We start from the raw sequence: 22,594 nt of genomic DNA on the forward strand, positions 1-22,594 counted from the left end.
CTAATTAGCTTCTGCCAATATGACCTTGATTGACCTTGGCACTCATCATTGGCCAAATGGCTGATATAGTGACACACATCTACCCACACCACAGTCTATAAAACAGCATAAGTAGGAACTCAATTCTTAGTCCTTACTGTCTGTCTATCTATCTATCTATCTATCTATCTATCTATCTATCTATCTATCTATATCTTTGATTCTTGTTCCATCTAGGAACTCCTGTCAAAGGGGTGGTTGTGCCAAAAGAGTCCACTTATCCCTGTCCTTAGATGCCTCCCTTGCATACATTACTCCATGCATTCTTCCACCATTTCTCTCTCTCCACTATTCTTCCACTCTATTTTCCTATGGTACAGATAGTCTTTTTCTTACACCAACCCCTCGAACTGCACTCACTCCAATATTCTTCCACTTTATTTCCCCATGTCACAGATTGTCTTACTCTCACACCAACCCCTTATTTATACAATCCCTGTGAATTTTCCATCTTGCATTCTTTTCACATGCCAAAACTACCTCAAATTATTATGTTTCACACACTCTACCTCTCCACAATCCATTCCTTTTGCATTCCTTGCCATACTACATCTCTCACACATCCCCTCATTTCTCTCATTCCATCTAGTCATGACACATGCTCCTCTCAAATAGCTCATTTCCAAAGCCTGGATTCTTGACCCTTGTAACTCGTTTTATGTCCATGTTTTGGCTGCACAGTTCTGGGTTGGAAGGACTATGCTGTCTCTTAATCCTCTCTTCACTTCCATACTTGCACTTTATCCCTCTGTTAAGGGACCCAGTGGCTCTTCTACCCCATACTGCTCCTTCCATTATCTCTCCTTCCCTATCACCAATCTTACTCATGATAGTTCCTACAAACTTTGAAAATTCTCTCACCTCTTTCAGTTTTTCTCCCCCATATCTAAAACACAGTTTAGTACACTTTCTTCTTTCATTCTATATAGTTCTGCAAAATCTATACTTTCTCTGTTTCCTTTCAAACATTACTTTACATTTAATGGCATTTGCCTTCAGTTTCCTATGCTTACACACATCATATAACACACTTCAAACCTTCTTCAACTCCTCTTCATTCTTGGCAAACAACACAGTATCATCCACAAACAGGCTTCCCACTAGTCATCATACCATATCACCAAACTCCATCTCTGCACTCCCTTTTCCTAGTTTTGCTTTCATATCTCTTAACACTCCCTCCATATGCACATAAAAGGGCGACAGTGACATCATAAGGCCCTGCCTCACACCCACATGCACTGAAACTTTTGCTCAACTCTCCTCTTTTTCAAAGGACAATAACTAAAGAATACCCCCAACCTTGGAGAAATTGGTAATAAGTTGAAAATATCAGGATAGGCCCAAAAAAATATTGAGCACATGTTATATGTCCCTTGGAATCCAATTTGTGCAAACTCTGTAATACAAGACAATGTCAAAGATCACTGCCACTTACTATTCTATCTCATATCCTGATACCAGTTATGAGAAAAATGCAAACAAAGGTCTAAACATAAGTTTCCAGCCAAGATGAAGTCGTGAATTTGTGTATGTTCAAAATCTGACAAATTGTAATGAGAAGTCGGCTCTAGGTCGTATTTGCAGGAGGATGTGCTTGATCAGCATTTTGAATGTATTTGTAACTGGTCATGTCTTTTCACATAAGCATTGTGCCCACTTTCTCACCTCAGCATCCTACATATATGTACTACATAGGACAGCTAGCTGCTTCAGTGCAAATAATAAGGATAATCTGGGGGTCTTCGAAGAGCCCTTCTTAAATGGGAAAAGACCTTAACTGTTGTGGCTACAGAGATGTGTATGAAACAAATACACCATGTCATTTCACATCTTAACAAGGCTACTGGTAAGGCCAGACCACCTTGGGAATCTTAAGTATGAGTGCTGTGACATGCAAAATGGTGAACACTAAAATCACTACACAGATAGGTGTTGTTAGTATGTTGGTTAGGTTCAGCAGTTGAGGACAGAATCTGCAAGCCCATCACCAGTATATTCAAGGGGAGTTTTTCTTTCATTTCTTAGAGGAAATTTGGGAGTGACTATACACACATTTATTACAAGCCATTATCAGAGAATAGAGGATATACAAATATTGTCACAAAACTGGAGTAATGTCACAAAATGGAAACAGAAACAATCTGGTGATAGAGACAACCATATAACACACTAGCATATGCATTCTGAATAATGCATATTGAGTTATCCAAATATGAGTGTTCAAGTGGGAAAGGCAATTAGGTATAAAGAAATTTACTTGTGAATTTTATTATACAATTTATAATGAAAAGTTTTTATCAAGGACGTAAGGCACGTGTACACGTAGGAAGAGAGGAAAGTGATTGGTTCTCAGTGAATGTAGGTTTGCGACAGGGGTGTGTGATGTCTCCATGGTTGTTTAATTTGTTTATGGATGGGGTTGTTAGGGAGGTGAATGCAAGAGTTTTGGAAAGAGGGGCAAGTATGCAGTCTGTTGTGGATGAGAGACCTTGGGAAGTGAGTCAGTTGTTGTTCGCTGATGATACAGCCCTGGTGGCTGATTCATGTGAGAAACTGCAGAAGCTGGTGACTGACTTTGGTAAAGTGTGTGAAAGAAGAAAGTTAAGAGTAAATGTGAATAAGAGCAAGGTTATTAGGTACAGTAGGGTTGAGGGTCAAGTCAATTGGGAGGTAAGTTTGAATGTAGAAAAACTGGAGGAAGTAAAGTGTTTTAGATATCTGGGAGTGGATCTGGCAGTGGATGGAACCATGGAAGCGGAAGTGAATCATAGCTATGGTGGGGGAGGGGGCGAAAATTCTGGGAGCCTTGAAAAATGTTTGGAAGTCAAGAACATTATCTCCGAAAGCAAAAATGGGTATGTTTAAAGGAATAGTGGTTCCAACAATGTTGTATTGTTGCGAGGCATGGGCTATGGATAGAGTTGTGCGCAGGAGGATGGATGTGCTGGAAATGAGATGTTTGAGGACAATACGTGGTGTGAGGTGGTTTGATTGAGTAAGTAATGTAAGGGTAAGAGAGATGTGTGGAAATAAAAAGAGTGTGGTTGAGAGAGCAGAAGAGGGTGTTTTGAAATGGTTTGGTCACATGGAGAGAATGGGTGAGGAAAGATTGACCAAGAGGATATATGTGTCAGAGGTGGAGGGAACAAGGAGCAATGGGAGACCAAACTGGAGGTGGAAAGATGGAGTGAAAAAGATTTTGAGTGATCGGGGCCTGAACATGCAGGAGGATGTAAGGCGTGCAAGGAATAGAGTGAATTGGAACGATGTGGTATACCGGGGTCGACGTGCTGTCAATGGATTGAACCAGGGCATGTGAAGCATCTGGGGTAAACTGTGGAAAGTTCTGTGGGGCCTGGATGTGGAAAGGGAGCTGTGGTTTCAGTGCATTATACATGACAGCTAGAGACTGAGTGTGAACGAATGGGGCCTTTGTTGTCTTTTCCTAGCGCTACCTCGCACACATGAGGGGGGAGGGGGTTGTTATTCCATGTGTGGCGAGGTGGCGATGGGAATAAATAAAGGCAGATAGTATGAATTATGTACATGTGTATATATATGTATACATTGAGATGTATATGTATGTATATTTGCATGTGTGGACATGTATGTATATACATGTGTATGTGGGTGGGTTGGGCCATTCTTTCGTCTGTTTCCTTGCGCTACCTCGCTAATGCGGGAGACAGTGACAAAGCAAATGAATATAAAAAAAAAATAAAATAATTTCCCCATCTTTGCTGTTACTTAAATCTATTATCTAAAAATAATAGATAGTTAAGTAATACAATACTTCAGAATATCATTGCCATGTTAAAAAATTTTCCAGTAAAATATCAAAGAGTAACATTCTTGTAACTGACATACTATCACATCCAGCTCTGTAAAGCTTTCCCTGTATCAGGACTGACAAAGGACAATGGATCATCCTGTGTTAATATCAAGGAAGTCTAGGTATAATCAAATTGATGATTAAGATAATAGAGTGAATTCTACAGTTCTTTTTAGTATCAAAACAGGCAGCTGTATAACTGAGGAACAAGCAACACTTACCCAAAGTCAAACACAGCTGTTCCTATCTTACTGTTAATGTCCACGGTCAGTTCAATGGGTGACCCATCATCCATGTAATCAACTGCATGCAATAAAGATGCCCCTGTTTTTCTTTTGATGCGAGAACCAACCTCCTTTAACAGATCTCGAACTGCAAGTTCTGCATTTGACTGAATGTAGCCCATGTAAGCTTGAACTACATCTAAACCATAGAAGTTAATCAGCTCATTTACAAGTAGGATTCCCTGTAAAAGAAATCAATGTAACTATTCATATCTATATATAGGTATCCATCCCACAACAGAACAGGTACACTCTCAAAAATTGACAAATAAGAAAATTTCTGCTGAGTCAAAGCACTTTTCCCACAGACTCCCATTATGAATATTTTTTTTTTTTTTTCATCATACTATTCGCCATTTCCCGCGATAGCGAGGTAGCGTTAAGAACAGAGGACTGGGCCTTTGAGGGAATATCCTCACCTGACCCCCTTCTCTCTTCCTTCTTTTGGAAAAAAAAAAAAAAGAAAAACGAATGAATATATGAGATGCATTTCTACTATGAAAATTTTGGTCCTAATAGATGATAAATGTTAGGCATTCAAAACCTTTATTAAACGAAACTTTGACAAAGTTATGAAAAAAGTGATAACATTAATAAGACAAAGAAAAAAAAGCTCCTGCACAATGGTTAAAATCTTTCCCTCTCCTTATAGAATATTTTGTGTTGAAGCCACTGGCTGACTACCAAATTCAGGACAATTATAGCCTCTTACATTTGGGAATAAATGGTAAAGAAATCAAAACATCTTGGAATATGTATATAAATAAAGCACTAAGGATGAGCTACACTGATTTTGGAGTTATTAATTGAAAAGTGGCAGGAGGGGTATACAGCTCTACAAACATCAATCTAGTTTACTCTTAAGAGTCTCAGAACCTTGAGTTCTAAAACATTTTTTATTGCTATGTCAATAACTTATTTGCAAATAACAGCTATTTCAAGCCTATAACGAATATCATAATATACAGTTTAAGAAAGAAAATCTGTACTGGGATTACTTGCCACTGAATTTTTTTTCTTTCATGTGTGCTCCTCTTTACAAAATGATCAAAACAAGAAAAACTCAAGTCATTCATCTTCACATTACCTTGTGATTGGCTGCAACCTGAGCTCGGAGATCTGACAAGTTATCCCTCAGATTACGAGTTCCAGAAGACCCAGGAATCTTGGCTGGATTCATGAGTGCCTCAATCAATTTTTCTTCCTGAAAGTGTGAAGAAAACTTTCATTATGATTACTACGAAACTGAACACAAATGTTGAATTAAATTAACAGACCAATCGATTAACACATGATTGTTACTATTTTTCATCAACATGGAATGGGCAAAAACATGCCTCAATCTTAGGTCATATCATGTAAAAAGAAGAAGTTAAGAGAATAATAATGTTGAAATTAATAAGGGCTTGCGGGTGTTTGCAGACCTTACTCTTACAGGCAGAAAGGTTACAAGAGAAAGATGATGGGAGGAAGAGAATTCCAAAGCTTAGCTGTATTAGGGAAGAAGGTTCCTGTTCAATAGAGTGGTGGTCTATGAAGATTATGAAGATTTCACTCAGAGTACATTTCTGCATACTGTACTATTAAAGAATTTACTCTGACTTTTGAGAGCTGAAAGACTTATGGTTGAGCTTATACTCAGCAGGAGCCTTTCTAGTTATTTGAAGGACCTTTCTGGAATGAAGAATTAAGTAGACATTTTTTCATAAATCTCTTGATAATAGCCTTCCACAACATCAGGTGGTGGTAATTAACACACAAAGCAAACAAATTCTATCACCTAACCAAACAATTCTACTAAAAACAAATGCCAGAATCAAAATGTGTAAACCATTGCTTACCACAACCTCATTTAGAGGATTGAGGCTTAAATCACTAACTCAGATTCAGAGATAAAGTGTCTCTGTGCATTCCTTCAACACACAAGGGGAACCTTCATTTGGTCTAAGTGCCTTGCAAAGGCCAAGTTGTTTTAATAGCCCGATTATCTTGTTTCTGCTAATCTTAATACTTTCCAAGACCGTTTCCCCTTACATCTTTCTAATATTGGTGTAGTATTAACCTCCACTGTAAACACACTTTGAATTTGTCATTAAGCACCTCACATACCCCTTCATCTTTCTCAAGCATTTTCCCTCTCAGTTCTTAGTCTTTATTAGTTGTTCATTAACAAATAATTTACTTCTGATGAACTTATGGGAAAGCTTTGGGTTATCTTTTTCCTCGTCCACAATGCTCTTTTCAAACCCCTCTGCTTTTCCCTCTTTACCTTGCAGTACTCATTTCTTGCTCTCCTGTATCTTTCTAAACCTGATCATTTATGATACTTTTAACTCTTCCATAGTACATCTCTGGTTATCTCACTTTTCAGCATATCATATTGAATCATGCCTCATTCTATTTCACTCTTCCTCCTCTTTTAGCATCACATGGCACCCACATTCTGACTCCGTAATACATTCCACAAAACTTTCTACTGCACTGGCATATATTTTTGATGAAGAAATCCTTCCTAGTCTTTAGCTTCAAAACACTTGATCAGGTCTACACAGTTTTATCAAATGCATTTTCTCTCAGGGTCCTGTGCATCCTCCACCACTACCACACAGTCAAAATTAAGTACTAAATGATCACTCTTTCCTAAAGGTGCTTCATATTTGATGTTCTATTTCCATGCTCTTTTGTGTATGTAAAGAAAAGGTCAAACAGATGGTGCATCATTACTTCTAGATTTCATATATTCCATGACATGTTAATACAGGAAGTTCTCAGGTATACATTTAAGGAAGTAATATCTCCATGTCTCATACCTAAATGGGCATCCGATTTCTTCCAGTATATTTCTCTGTAGCTGAAACACCCATTTATAAATAATATTAAGGGAACATTCATTAAGGGAACATCCCATTGTCTCCTTCATCATCCTGCCAGTTCCTTCATCACTATCAATGTATATTTTGTCTGAGTCACTGTAGTTCTTTGGAGGGTTGTATAATAACAGCACCACTATACACTTTATTCCCTTCTCCTCATTTTTGCCAGATGGTCCAGCTTCTTAATCAGCCTTCAATGTGGCACAGTGATGAATGCCTTCTGGCTGTCCAGATACACATAATCTATCCAGCTTTCCCTTTTGTCTGAGAAAGCTTACTCTCTTGAAGAAAACTAGAAGGTCCTTTACATGTAACCTCCTTTCCCTAAAACTGTGTTGCCTATCAATTAGGTTGTTTCTCCTCTGTAGCCAGTCATCCATTTTTCTTTCTGATCACTTTTTCCAGTAAAACTCATCAGGGAGACTTATCTGTAGTTTGGTGCCTCTTCCTAGTCTCCTTTCTTTTAGATGGGTGTGATATTTGCTCTTTTCCACTCCCTTGGCAATTTGATTATTATCAACATCTTGATCAATATTTCAAGAAGGATGTCAACAGTATCTGCACATATTTTCAGCACACTTGGTGATATTTCATCAGGACCTTTACAAGTCTGTTAATGTTTTTCTACATATCTCAATGTATTCTAAAACCTCTCCATCTAATCTCACTAGAGTTGGGGCTATAGTGTTGTCCACTATGAAAAACTATTGAGCTTCTTATTTAGTTCCTCACATATCCTTACGTCATCATTCAAGATTCTTCCCTCTCAATCCTTTAGCCTGATTAGCTGCTCTTTAACTAAAAATCTATTCCTGATGAATTTATGGAAAAGTTTTGGATATTCTCTTGCCCTTTCCATATTATTCTTTTAAAAATTTCTTTGCTTCTCATTACCTATCCTGCTAAACTTATTGTGTACTCTCTTATACACTGAAAATGCTGGCTAGGTGGAGTGTTGCTTGTATCCTCACCACTGCCCATCTTGAAGCTCCCTCGTTTTTTAAATATTTTATCAAACCTCCTTCTAGGAGGCAAGAACTAGGGAAAAGAGGCTTGGGAGAAAAGCAGAGGCTTGTTCATGGGCCTACTCTGTAGGAATGAAAAGCTTTCATGAATTCAGAATCTGTTTGCCTCCTAATGGGAGTTAGCCAGGGAGCATGAGAGGTAAGAGCTTAATCAAATGGAGTTAAATGGGAAGCCCAAATTTCCCAAAGAAATGAAGTGGTGAGCGATAGTTTAGTATGAGGGCCCCGGCCCAGCAAATCTAAGAAAACAATGGAAAACAAAGGTGATAACAGAGGTACAGAATCCTCTATGATACATGTCCTCCAGAGGAACCTTCCTCAAAGACTCATCCTCCTGACTTTGAAGGTACAAGCACTTGGGTCAGTTTGAGATTCTGGAATGAGGTGTCTGAAATGGGTGGGAAAGTTTATTGGCTACAGGGGAACCCTGGAATGAAAAAAAAAAATCTGCTTTGGTTTTCAAGATACTAACAAGACAGAATGATGTATGTCCTCATGTACCTAAATGGATATAATGGTTTTCTTGTTCAACAGTTTGGAGGTTCATTAACGGTAAGAGATCTGGGGATAAAATCATGATGGAAATGGATGTAGTTCTTTTGACATAACAAAGCATGTTTTCCACCCACAAAATGTCATATGGCTAGAGCTATCAAAACACACTTCTAAAGTAAGGCTTCATACGGAAGATATCAAGAGAGACATAGGTTTGCAAAAGATCTAGAACCTTTTTTATGGACCAAGTAAGATGAAAAGCTGGCACATAATGAACTCAGTAGTTAGACTACTAAACCCCTGACTGAGATGGATAGAAACTTAAAATTAATCCTGACTACCTAGGAGGATAACAATTCATAGAATGAGATGTGTAAAAGATGCTGGCATGACAGAAAAACAAAAACTAACTGTTTTCTTTACTTCTTGTAATTCTATGAATTACTTCCTCTATTGTTGTTTGATTTCTAAACATATTTGAAAAAAATCCATGATTACTGATCTAACACAAGTAAAGAGAAAATTTTAACATTCTGAGAAATAAGTAAGAATGGATATGAGAGAGGTGAAATTGAAAGGAGAATTGGACAAGGCAGAAAAAGATTTCCTTGGTATCCTCTACATGTAATTCATCCATCCCACCATAAACTATTCCTTTACTACCTGACAAGAAGTGGCTTTTCATTGATGGTGTAACCCTTTCAGGCAGAGCATCCAAAGCAACACAATTATGAGAAGATATTCAAAGACTGAAATGTCCTGACAAGCACTAAACAAATGTCCTTCCAACCTAATCTTAAACACCATCCTTCCAAACTCACATCCATCGAAAATAAACCCCTCACCATATACGAGTTATTCTTTCCCATTTGTGCTCTGGACATCATCCATTGCTCCAACATCACAAACATTAATTCATCACATCACAAATCCCTTATCCTCATGATCCAAATACCATGATCACCCTGGATTCTCTCAAACAAACACATAAAAAAACAACACTACACTTAATGAATTTTAGTCCTGCAGGAGCCCCACAGAAAATAGAAGGGATTCCTAGGACAGGAAAGTATGGTATGGCAAGCAAGGGAGTAAAACCTGAGATTCAATAAAAACTCTGGAATGTTGGAAAAATTTAAGCAATGGGTATGCAAGAAGTCTGCATGTAGTAGAATATGCACCAATGGTTATGTATGAATGCAAAACCCAAGTGTATATAAGTCAGGGAAGGTTAAAATAAAACAGTAAAGATAGATAACTTGCATATCATAAATGAAATTATGGCAATCAAAAGAGTGAAGAGGGAAGGTGTGAGAGCACTACATTGTGTGTAGAAATATAAAAAAAGCATATGGATAAATGGGTTTTAGGATACTATGATCAATTAAAATGTTTGGCAGATAACAGGTTAGTGAAGAAGATATACATTAGTGCTGTAAAAGGTACTGTACAAAGAGGAAAGGTACACCAATGAAGATGGAATGAGAGACTTGATATGGACCAGGAATATTTCAGAAGAATGGACTACAGGAATGAGAGAGAATCAGATGCAATGAAAGAATTTTCTTTAAGGAAAGGGTGTGAATTAAGACATAGGTCTCATCTGACAAATCAAATTAGTGTGCATAGAGAAATAGTATAAAAGCACTTTAAAAGTGTGGAAGTCCATTTTTCACTTATGATATAATCAGCATGGATTAAGACTGTCAGTGATTTCAGTGGCTGTATGCACCACTTACACCCCATGAAACTGGGTGAAGATTAGTGATAATAGAATATGGAGGATGTTTTTAATGTAAATGTTTCCTACACTGATTACTCATCAATAACCTGATGATAACTTATATTTCAAAACTATAAGTTGCATCAAATACCAACATACTTGAAAAATTCCTTCATCCACCAGTTTGAAAGATATGAAGACTGCCCCTTCTTCATGAATAGATGTAGAATGTGGTGGCATTGAGCCAGGGGTGATGCCACCAATATCTGCATGGTGGCCACGACTAGCTACATAGAACACTGGACGGTGTATACCCCTAGAAATTGAGTAGCATTATTACTGATCCCTGACTGATGATGAGTGGAAAAAGAAAACCATAATCAGGAAAAAATTATTTGGATCACACTCTAACAACTGAAACAATACATATTAAGACACAAAAACTCCCACAGAGCTCAGGAAGCTGGTCATGTCCATTGGATGGGACACAGGCTATAATGAATTGTGACAGTGTGTGTATGTCTCTGCGGGAAGAGTGCTGGCCAAGTGAGTAACAAGTGTTCTATGTTTTCATTGTGATGGTGGCATCAAGGCATGAAGGGTCCTGGAAAGTGCAGAGTCAGTTTGTAGTAATGTGGGGTAATGTCCAGAATGTAGATAGGAAAAAGTGATGTGTTTGCCTAGAGAGTATGGTTTTAGATGGATGTATGTCAGGTGGAGTGATGCATAAAACTGACTAAGGAGGGTGTTTGTTCAGTGGTTGTTGACTCATTTCAGTGTGTATGTATTTTTTCACTGTTTGCTGGAGGTGGGGGAACATGTGAGTAGACGTTGCTGAAGTGTGGGGCAGGGGTTGGCTTTTGGTTTCTACTTGAAGGTTGGTGGTTAGTTATAGAGTGTTTTGGATGGAAGAGGTCTAAAGCTGTTGCAAACAAATGAGTGCTAGCATGAAGAAGTGCAATTGTATTGGGATAATTTTTGTTTCACTGTGCAAGTGCTGTTCATTTGTGAAACTGAGTTTTAAGTGTTTAGTTTGTGACTGGGGTGGAGCAGTATTGTTTCTTGTGTCCAGTGAGTCTGCATGTTTTGTTCTGTTGTCTGCTAAACGTTTGTGCTGGAGGTGAGGGCTATTTGGGAGTTTTTGTCTTGGTGGTTGCTGCATGCCCAATGCTCTGAATAGGCTTTAATGGGTGACAGTGATGTGCAGTAGAGGTACTACCACCAAATTCTGTTGGAGTATCTGATGAAGAAGTACTTTTTGGTTATGGGTCTTTGGGCAGAGGTAAACTGTGGTCTAAGGTTAGGGTTAATGTCACCAGCTTGGACTAATGGTTTTTGGGCAGAGGTAAACTGTGGTCTAAGGTTAGGGTTAATGTCACCAGCTTGGACTAATGGTTTGGAGATGGTGACCAAATGTTAATGGCTTGCATGAATAGGTGGGAGATAATGACCTAGCCATATCTTACTCTCCAAGTGAAAACTCCTGTATTTAGTACCTTTCCATTAACCCTACATATTCTAGCTTCTTAATCCTTTAATGCAACCAGACAGATATTCATGTGAGCTGAGTGATACTTGTAGATAGATATACATATCAAGCTTCATGTCTCAACTGCAATATCATGTTCTGAGCCTGGGCAATGGCTGAGGTGGCGGTACACAATTTCTCCCTGGTGTCAGTCATCCTCCAGCCATACCAATGGCAGCATATTTTTTGTGAGTTTTATTGAAAACTGAGTGGCTTTTAGGTGGACTTAGAAAACCAAACAACAGATGATCCTTAATTATTTGACAATGATGATCTCTCTTCAGATAACATGGAGAATGATTTTAGGGATAGTGATTCTCCAACACTGACAGCTGACCAAGATACAGCTAGAGAATGTTTTCTAGCATAGTCGAGTTAAAGCTACCAATGCCTGCCTGACCTTGACAATACTGCAACTGTAAGGTTAAATGCATTTTGTAAACAATTTGACAAAGGCAAATTTTGATGATTTGAAAGGAAAACTTAGCAAAACCTACATGGGTTAATAGCAGCTGCTGAATCAAGCAGTAAGGGAAATCAAACATATTTTCCAAACTCTGTGGGTTTTATGCAATCATAGTTACTAAAAACAGTGTAAAAACAATGACAACCCTAACATGCAGAAAAATTGGATTATACTAAACAATGTGAAAAATGAAAGCAATATGTCTAAATGATGAATAATGATATCTATTTTTATCTATTTTGCTTTGTCGCTGTCTCCCGCGTTAGCGAGGTAGCGCAATGAAACAGACGAAAGAATGACCCAACCCACCCACATACACATGTATATACATACATGTCCACACACGCAAATATACATACCTATACATCTCAACGTATACATACATATACACACACAGACACATACATATATACACATGTACATAAACCATACTGTCTGCCTTTATTCATTCCCATCGCCACCTCGCCACACATGAAATAACAACTCCCTCCTCCCTCATGTGCACGAGGTAGCACTAGGAAAAGACAACAAAGGCCCCATTCATTCACACTCAGTCTCTAGCTGTCATGTATAATGCACCAAAACCACAGCTCTCTTTCCACATCCAGGCCCCACACAACTTTCCATGGTTTACCCCAGACGCCTCACATGCCCTGGTTCAATCCATTGACAGCACGTCAACCCCAGTATACCACATCGTTCCAATTCACTCTAATGCTTGCACACCTTTCATCCTCCTGCATGTTCAGGCCCCAATCACTTAAAATCTTTTTCACTCCATCTTTCCACCTCCAATTTGGTCTCCCACTTCTCCTTGTTCCCTCCACCTCTGACACATATATTCTCTTGGTCAATCTTTCCTCAGTCATTCTCTCCATGTGCCCAAACCATTTCAAAACACCCTCCTCTGCTCTCTCAACCACACTTTTTTTATTACCACACATCTCTCTTACCCTTTCATTACTTACACGATCAAACCACCTCACACCACATATTGTCCTCAAACATCTCATTTCCAGCACATCCACCCTCCTCCGCACAACTCTATCCACAGCCCATGCCTCGCAACCATATAACATTGTTGGAACCACTATTCCTTCAAACATATATATATATATATATATATATATATATATATATATATATATATATATATATAGATAGAATAAAAAGATGTTCTGGAAGGAGGTAAATAAAGTGCGTAAGACAAGGGAGCAAATGGGAACTTCAGTGAAGGGCGCAAATGGGGAGGTGATAACAAGTAGTGGTGATGTGAGAAGGAGATGGAGTGAGTATTTTGAAGGTTTGTTGAATGTGTTTGATGATAGAGTGGCAGATATAGGGTGTTTTGGTCGAGGTGGTGTGCCAAGTGAGAGGGTTAGGGAAAATGATTTGGTAAACAGAGAAAAGGTAGTAAAAGCTTTGCGGAAGATGAAAGCCGGCAAGGCAGCAGGTTTGGATGGTATTGCAGGGGAATTTATTAAAAAAGGGGGTGACTGTATTGTTGACTGGTTGGTAAGGTTATTTAATGTATGTATGACTCATGGTGAGGTGCCTGAGGATTGGCGGAATGCGTGCATAGTGCCATTGTACAAAGGCAAAGGGGATAAGAGTGAGTGCTCAAATTACAGGGGTATAAGTTTGTTGAGTATTCCTGGTAAATTATACGGGAGGGTATTGACTGAGAGGGTGAAGGCATGTACAGAGCATCAGATTGGAGAAGAGCAGTGTGGTTTCAGAAGTGGTAGAGGATGTGTGGATCAGGTGTTTGCTTTGAAGAATGTATGTGAGAAATACTTAGAAATGCAAATGGATTTGTATGTAGCATTTATGGATCTGGAGAAGGCATATGATAAGAGTGGATAGAGATGCTCTGTGGAAGGTATTAAGAATATATGGTGTGGGAGGCAAGTTGTTAGAAGCAGTGAAAAGTTTTTATCGAGGATGTAAGGCATGTGTACGTGTAGGAAGAGAGGAAAGTGATTGGTTCTCAGTGAATGTAGATTTGCGGCAGGGGTGTGTGATGTCTCCATGGTTGTTTAATTTGTTTATGGATGGGGTTGTTAGGGAGGTGAATGCAAGAGTTTTGGAAAGAGGGGCAAGTATGAAGTCTGTTGTGGATGAGAGAGCTTGGGAAGTGAGTCAGTTGTTCGTTCGCTGATGATACAGCACTGGTGGCTGATTCATGTGAAAAACTGCAGAAGCTGGTGAATGAGTTTGGTAAAGTGTGTGAAAGAAGAAAGTTAAGAGTAAATGTGAATAAGAGCAAGGTTATTAGGTACAGTAGGGTTGAGGGTCAAGTCAATTGGGAGGTGAGTTTGAATGGAGAAAAACTGGAGGAAGTAAAGTGTTTTAGATATCTGGGAGTTGATCTGGCAGTGGAGGGAACCATGCAAGCGGAAGTGAATCATAGGCTGGGGGAGGGGGCGAAAATTCTGGGAGCCTTGAAGAATGTTTGGAAGTCGAAGGAATAGTGGTTCCAACAATGTTGTATGGTTGCGAGGCGTGGGCTATGGATAGAGTTGTGCGCAGGAGGGTGGATGTGCTGGAAATGAGATGGTTGAGGACAATATGTGGTGTTTTGTGGTTTGGTCGAGTAAGTAATGTAAGGGTAAGAGAGATGTGTGGAAATAAAAAGAGTGTGGTTGAGAGAGCAGAAGAGGGTGTTTTGAAATGGTTTGGGCACATGGAGAGAATGAGTGAGGAAAGATTGACCAAGAGGATATATGTGTCGGAGGTGGAGGGAACGAGGAGAAGTGGGAGACCAAATTGGAGGTGGAAAGATGGAGTGAAAAAGATTTTGAGTGATCGGGGCCTGAACATGCAGGAGGGTGAAAGGAGGGCAAGGAATAGAGTGAATTGGATCGATATGGTATACCGGGGTTGACGCGCTGTCAGTGGATTGAATCAGGGCATGTGAAGCGTCTGGGGTAAACCATGGAAAGTTGTGTGGGGCCTGGATGTGGAAAGGGAGCTGTGGTTTCGGGCATTACTGCATGACAGCTAGAGACTGAGTGTGAACGAATGAGGCCTTTGTTGTCTTTTCCTAGCGCTACCTCGCACACATGAGGGGGGAGGGGGATGGTTTTCCATGTGTGGCGAAGTGGCGATGGGAATGAATAAAGGCAGACGGTGTGAATTGTGTGCATGGGTATATATGTATGTGTCTGTGTGTGTATATATATGTGTACATTGAGATGTATAGGTATGTATATTTGCGTGTGTGGACGTGTGTGTAGATACACGTGTATGGGGGTGGGTTGGGCCATTTCTTTCGTCTGTTTCCTTGCGCTACCTCGCAAACGCGGGAGACAGCGACAAAGCAAAATAAGAAATAAAAAAAAATATATATATATATATATATATATATATATATATATATATATATATATATATATATATATATATATATAACTGAATTATGCTTATAATCAGCAGTATATGAAAGTTGTTAAGTCTCTTGAGAAGCCTAGAAAGGACCATACTTGCGGAAAACTGGGGTAATAACAGTAAGATCTGGCAAGTGTGAGCCACCAGCTGATGGATGGTTGGAAAGCAGCACATCACCATCTCTAAGCTCATCTCCCAACTCCTGAAGCTGGAAGTACATATTAATGTCATATATAACATTTCAAAACCAAGAAGAAAAATGAAGTCAAAGATTTCAAAAATTCATTTCAGGTGCTATGGATGGTATTTTACCTCAAGTATAACTAATAACCAATGACTTTTTAGTGTTTTTTTTCAATAATGACAAAAAACTGTATAAAAACAAAGACAACCTCAACACTCAGAAAGGTTTTCATAAAAGTAAACTTAGATTTTACTACACAAATGTAAAAACAAACAAGAAATTATATCTAAATGATTAGTAATGATACATATAGAGTATGCATCAAAACAGTAGCATGTATAGTATGATGGATAATGACACATATATAAACATATATAAACAGTATTATGCATCCCAACTGGCAAGGTTTGGACCCAAGAAATGCTTTTGGCTGATACTTTCAATAGTTTCTGCATTGACACTAACCATTCGAGGATTGACTATTATGATACCTTTATCTTCTTTCTGAAAGCTATGCTGTGCATTCTTTATCTTCTTTTGCTTTCCTTTTTCATAACATGTCCAAGGAAATAAGCTACAAGAGTCCATAAAAGAGAATAAAAAGGAAACATCCTCCCTGACCTGTTGCTAAAATCCCACATTAATAGATCAATTTAGGAGACAAACTGTCTGTTGGCAAATATTAGAATCACATTCAAGAGTATGGATTATAAAATATTCAGGAAGCTTTTCACATCCTATGTTAGGCAAAAACTAAGTTATACTTCCCAGGTTTTGTCATCACATTTAACAAAGCACAAAGAACTAAAACAGAAGGTCCTGAGGAAGGCAACAAAGATGATAGCAGAACTGAGAGAGCTGAGTTACAGGGAAAGGTTAGAGGCCTTAAACAAGTCTAAAAAAAGGAAGAAGAGTATGGGATGACCTGATCAAAACCTATAAGTTTTTAAACCAGTTTGATTATGTTAACAATAAACAGATTTTTAAAAGATGCAAGGATGGACCAACCTGAGACCATGAAAATAAATTAAGCAGAAACTTGTTACAAAGTATGTAAAAAAATTTTACAGCATAAGAATACAGGATGAATGGAATAAGGTGAATGATGAAGCTGTGAATGTGGACACCATGTAAAAATCCAAAAAGTTGTATGACAGAGAAAGTTCAAAAGATGGGATCCCATGGCTCTTCCTCCGTCTTAGCCAGAGTGAAACAAAAAGCTCCCACCTTAAAATCTCTCCAGCTATCACCTTTCTTTAAACATCTCTTCTTGTCCATTGTTGTGTTGCTGCCCTCTCCCTGTTCTACCGATATCATTTTTGTCACTGTTCACATGAGCTCTCCACATGTATTCCTGCCACTAAGGCTTTGATCCATAGCATGCACCTGGAAGGACTAAGGAGTGCCAGAAAGGAAAGGAAAGGGTTTGTAAATACATAGATGAGAATGCTTGAAGGTACATCTATCCCAGGAGTGTTGTATGTGTGGTAATTTTGGATATTAAAGCAAAGGATAGAAGACATGAATGTTCTGAAAATGAAATGCAAGAGAACAATATGTGCCTAAAGTGGGCTGATCATGGAAGAAATGACAATGACAGAGAGAAGTACAAGAGTGAGCACAATCCGACTGAGAGGGCTGAAGACGGAGTGCTGATATTGTCTGAGCAAAAAAGGAAAATTGATAAAAAAAGACTGACAAAGAGAATGTATGTGTTAAAAGTGGTGAGACAGACTGAAGAGATGGAAGGAAGAAGTGGATGAGGCTTTTGGATATCATATCCTTAATGTTCAGGGGGGCAAAAACCATATATTCACTTGAAAGAAATGAAATGATGTGATATACGGGATTACATTCCGGAAATGTGAGGCTTAGTTGTTGTTTTGGTACATCATACAAGACAGCAAGAAACTGAATGTGTTAATCATAAATGAGGCTTTATTTTGCCTGTTCATGACACTATCTTGAGAATACTTTGAGAAGGCAGGAAAGCCAACACAGCAACAAAAAATAATGCATTTTTTTCCTTTGGTAGTTATTGTTTCAAAATTCAATGAGTCGATGAATCAATCTTTATCATATCATAGTTGAAAGATAATAGCACTCTCCATGCTATATCTTTCCATGATGAAATATCATATGATAAACTAAATCAAATCATAAAGTTCTTCAAAAGACACCACCCAGAAGCAAAGTGTTTACTACATAAAAATGTCTGTACACCTGATCCCCTACTTATGAACTATGTTAATTACAACAATTCTTACATACAACTGAAAAATATATATGAATCAAAAATTAAAAATTATAAAATATAAACTAAAGAATCTTAAATGAAATGTAAAAAGAAACTACAGAATCATATAATAAAGCTGATTAATAAAAAATGAGATAATCATGATAGAAAGAGAGTAGGATGAAAAAAATTGCTGTACAGGTATATGAATTCTACATGCCATGCTGACATGCATCCAACTGATGTCCATTTTGAGATCCGACTGGTCGGTCAGAACAGAACTCGGACGTAAGTCGGGAAGTAGGTGTATACTTATCTTTCAATGGAACTTACCTGATACTGCACAGTTTCTTGCATTGCTCCTAAATGAACAGGAATATGAGGAGCATTGGACACTAATCCACCATCAGGACCAAATAGTGCACACGAGAAATCCAATCGTTCCTTGATGTTGGTTGAGACAGAGGTTCGCTGCAAAATCCTGATGACAGTAAGATAATTAGCTTTTAAGCTACTAAAATGCTTGAGTAATGAAAACTGTAATTACACCTGTTCTGTTCACTAATTAAACCTATGTATAGGATAATCTATCATGGAACATTACTGTTTAATCATGGTGCCCAATTCAGTATCGCTTCTGTACTCTATAACAATGCAAAACTTGAACATATCCATATCAACCCTCTCATATGTATCCTTTTACCTTTCCTCCTCCGTAGTACTTGCTTCATAACCTATCAACATTTCTAAATAAATTTAAGTATGTAAAAAGGTGATCAGCAAATTGTTATATGGACATCAAAAGATGGGAGAGTTTGCATAGGAATAAATGCTGTCATCATGGGAGGAAAATTGTCAGCTTGCAACACTGCACTTACAAATCTACAAAATACTAGATTTAAGCAATTCATTCATGATGCTCACATCCTGTCAAGATTCTTCTTGTAATAATGTAGGAGTGCCTCCTGTCATACGCTCTGATCAAAGCCCTACAGTCTGTGCGATATATGAAGGAAGCTTTTTCAACTTGTGCTGCAGTCAACTGAAGGCCAACATGCTGTGGTTCCCCCAAATTATGATATCTTAAAAAGTTGAAAAGATGCAAAATGATAATTTAGAAGTTAGGGAATATATGAAGCCAGTGAGATAGGCATGGTTTGTTTATTGTGATACTAGTCTTTGGTAGTAATGGCAATATCCAAAGTTAATGAAATGCTTTCAGGAAGCACATTTTCCTTGGGAACAGTATAAACATATAGGAGTACAAAGGGAATATGAAAGGATATTGAAACGAATGAGAATACTGAAAGGAATGTGAGAAACACAAGGAAACTCACAAAAACATGAACATATGAAAAAAAATGAATCAAGATGGAACACATGAGAACACAGGGCAACATAGGGGAAAACTGGAAAGCACTGGGGAATAAAAATGAACAGAGGGGAATATAAAAGAACATGGGGAATTAGAAAGAACATACAGGACCACAAAGGTATTTAAAGGAAATAAGGAAGCTTGAGAGGAGATAAATATAAAAAACATAAGGGACTACAGATGACCATAAGTGACCATTAAAGCAAAATTGATGGATCAGTGGAAAACTCAGGTACTGTGCAAGAACAAAGAAGGAATCCTGGGACACATGGATTAAGACAGTACATCAAGGAACCTGATGGTAAATAAAGAACATAAAAAAATACGGGGAGGTGCAACATAACATGAGGGACTATGAAAAAACATGAATGTTATAAGGAGATACAACAGTGCATTAACCCTTTTACTGCTCAGTGAAGTATTTTGTCACTTTTTTCAGGTTGTATAAAAATATCTATCCTAACAGAATATGAGATAAACAATAAAAAACAAAGTAAATTCATGGAAAGTCCTATATATACTGCTGTCCCATCAACATTATACATAACATTGGGCAGTGTTGCCACCAAACTTGTTTTACAATCCCTTTTTATTACCTTATATACGGATGAAATAATTATATGAACATATTTATACAAATATCATTCTGTTAACCAAAAATTGCTATGTTGGTGTCTTTGGCCTCAAACAGCCACTGAGGCCACATCCACATAGCCCATGTTATTTTACCAAAAAAAATGCATTTGTACTGACCAATTTGAGAGCATCTGGTTGTTCTGTTTGCAAAAACTTGCTATACTGGACACTTTGACCACAAAAAGGCTTTTGCAGTCATGGCCATATCTAAAGTCCATGTTACTTCCCACTCAAAGTTGTATCTATACCCTGTTTAGCATTTGAAACTTCAAAGATAAGGCTGTGCATCAGGAAACTAACCATCAGGAGAGAAAGAGAGAGTACCAACCTGCCAATGAACATGTACAATGAGATCTTGCTATGATGGCACAGAAAGCACCTAACACTTACTGCACAACTTGTTTGTTGGATATTGTTTCCTTTGACCACCACTCCCACTTATCATACATCTTGCTTATGTATAATACTGTTTTCTATGGTGGATACTTCCCTGGCATACTAGTCTATTCTAAGCTCATCTAGTATGTCTTCATCTATAAGTCTAGTCTTCTGACTGTAACTGTACCTCTATATAAATTTCCTAGTTCTCTTGGTACTGCATAAGGGCATTCAGATATTTTCATTTGGTGTCTATGTATTAGATATTCAGGTATTAGCTTTGATCTGATGATTCTATTTCTACCTTACTGAGTTACTTTCACGTTTAGGATGTTAGCCTTTATACATTTTATTTGTTTCAATGCATATCACCATACATTTTCCTCTGTATTTTTGAAGCTCCTTCATTCTTTAATGATGATTCATATGATCTAGTCCACTTATTTCACTATGCTGTACGCTGTACTTCCACCTGGGAAGTTCACTGGGAAAAGATGAGCATTCAAAATTATTATGGAGATTTATTAACTTTATGTTCTGAATTATATGACTGTTTTTACATTACTGGCTTTTAACCACTACTTTGGCCTCTGTAGTTGCATCTTTAACAAATCTACCTTGAAGGGTGATGGGTCCTTAGGAGGTTAATCTGTTTCCTTTCAGTTGCCTTTAGTGCTTAATAATTAGTAGTTTTTAACCGATTTTCAGCTTTGAAAGTGAAGTTTGGTAATATGTGCAGTATGTCAAGAATTTTTCATGACTTTGGCCCTGACCTCCTGTTTTACAGCTACATAATCTAAAATTTTGTGGAAAACAAAGAGATGGTTTAAATAAACTTATTTCTGCCTAAAAATTGTCAAATCACTCTGTCTATTCAAAGAGTAAGGTTTAACCAGTTCACTGCCTTGATAATTGTTCCTGTTCATTTGAAATATCTAAAAGGATTACACATTATTACTGCTAATCAGCAGTTCTTTCCTACAATTACTCTTCTCATTATGGATTTATTGAATGGGCCAGTCCTCCTCTACTTTGTCTTTTCTTTCCCTCCTTGTCATCCTGAATCTATTTTGGATCTTATCCCTGTGGTGAGTCCTTTTTCTAAAACTCCAACAGAGTGTGCATCCTCCCTAATTCAACTCTTGAGTTTCAGCTCTTTACCACTCATCAGTAGTCCATCTATATATATATATATATATATTTTTTTTTTTTTTTTTTTTTTTTTTTTATACTTTGTCGCTGTCTCCCGCGTTTGCGAGGTAGCGCAAGGAAACAGACGAAAGAAATGGCCCAACCCCCCCCCCCCATACACATGTACATACACACGTCCACACACGCAAATATACCTACCTACACAGCTTTCCATGGTTTACCCCAGACGCTTCACATGCCTTGATTCAATCCACTGACAGCACGTCAACCCCTGTATACCACATGACTCCAATTCACTCTATTCCTTGCCCTCCTTTCACCCTCCTGCATGTTCAGGCCCCGATCACACAAAATCTTTTTCACTCCATCTTTCCACCTCCAATTTGGTCTCCCTCTTCTCCTCGTTCCCTCCACCTCCGACACATATATCCTCTTGGTCAATCTCTCCTCACTCATTCTCTCCATGTGCCCAAACCATTTCAAAACACCCTCTTCTGCTCTCTCAACCACGCTCTTTTTATTTCCACACATCTCTCTTACCCTTACGTTACTTACTCGATCAAACCACCTCACACCACACATTGTCCTCAAACATCTCATTTCCAGCACATCCATCCTCCTGCGCACAACTCTATCCATAGCCCACGCCTCGCAACCATACAACATTGTTGGAACCACTATTCCTTCAAACATACTCATTTTTGCTTTCCGAGATAATGTTCTCGACTTCCACACATTCTTCAAGGCCCCCAGAATTTTCACCCCCTCCCCCACCCTATGATCCACTTCCGCTTCCATGGTTCCATCCGCTGCCAGATCCACTCCCAGATATCTAAAACACTTCACTTCCTCCAGTTTTTCTCCATTCAAACTCACCTCCCAATTGACTTGACCCTCAACCCTACTGTACCTAATAACCTTGCTCTTATTCACATTTACTCTTAACTTTCTTCTTCCACACACTTTACCAAACTC

General features: G+C 38.3%; 1 protein-coding gene across 4 annotated transcripts in view; it reads right to left on the reverse strand.

Annotated features, from left to right (window-relative positions):
* The window catches only part of LOC139755659 (5-oxoprolinase), an 83,021-nt gene that overhangs the window by 14,209 nt on the left and 46,218 nt on the right, over positions 1-22,594 (reverse strand). For 3 of the 4 annotated variants that reach the window (XM_071674288.1, XM_071674289.1, XM_071674291.1), the window contains 5 exons: positions 18,412-18,559; positions 15,754-15,866; positions 10,434-10,590; positions 5,246-5,362; positions 4,096-4,340 (listed from right to left, as the gene is read on the reverse strand). In XM_071674288.1, the coding sequence (XP_071530389.1) occupies positions 4,096-4,340; positions 5,246-5,362; positions 10,434-10,590; positions 15,754-15,866; positions 18,412-18,559 (780 nt within the window). The remainder of the gene's footprint in view (positions 1-4,095; positions 4,341-5,245; positions 5,363-10,433; positions 10,591-15,753; positions 15,867-18,411; positions 18,560-22,594) is intronic. The other variant, XM_071674290.1, reaches the window with a different exon arrangement.

The sequence above is a fragment of the Panulirus ornatus genome, chromosome 19 (genome assembly GCF_036320965.1).
Source record: "Panulirus ornatus isolate Po-2019 chromosome 19, ASM3632096v1, whole genome shotgun sequence".
NCBI classification, from domain to species: domain Eukaryota; kingdom Metazoa; phylum Arthropoda; class Malacostraca; order Decapoda; family Palinuridae; genus Panulirus; species Panulirus ornatus.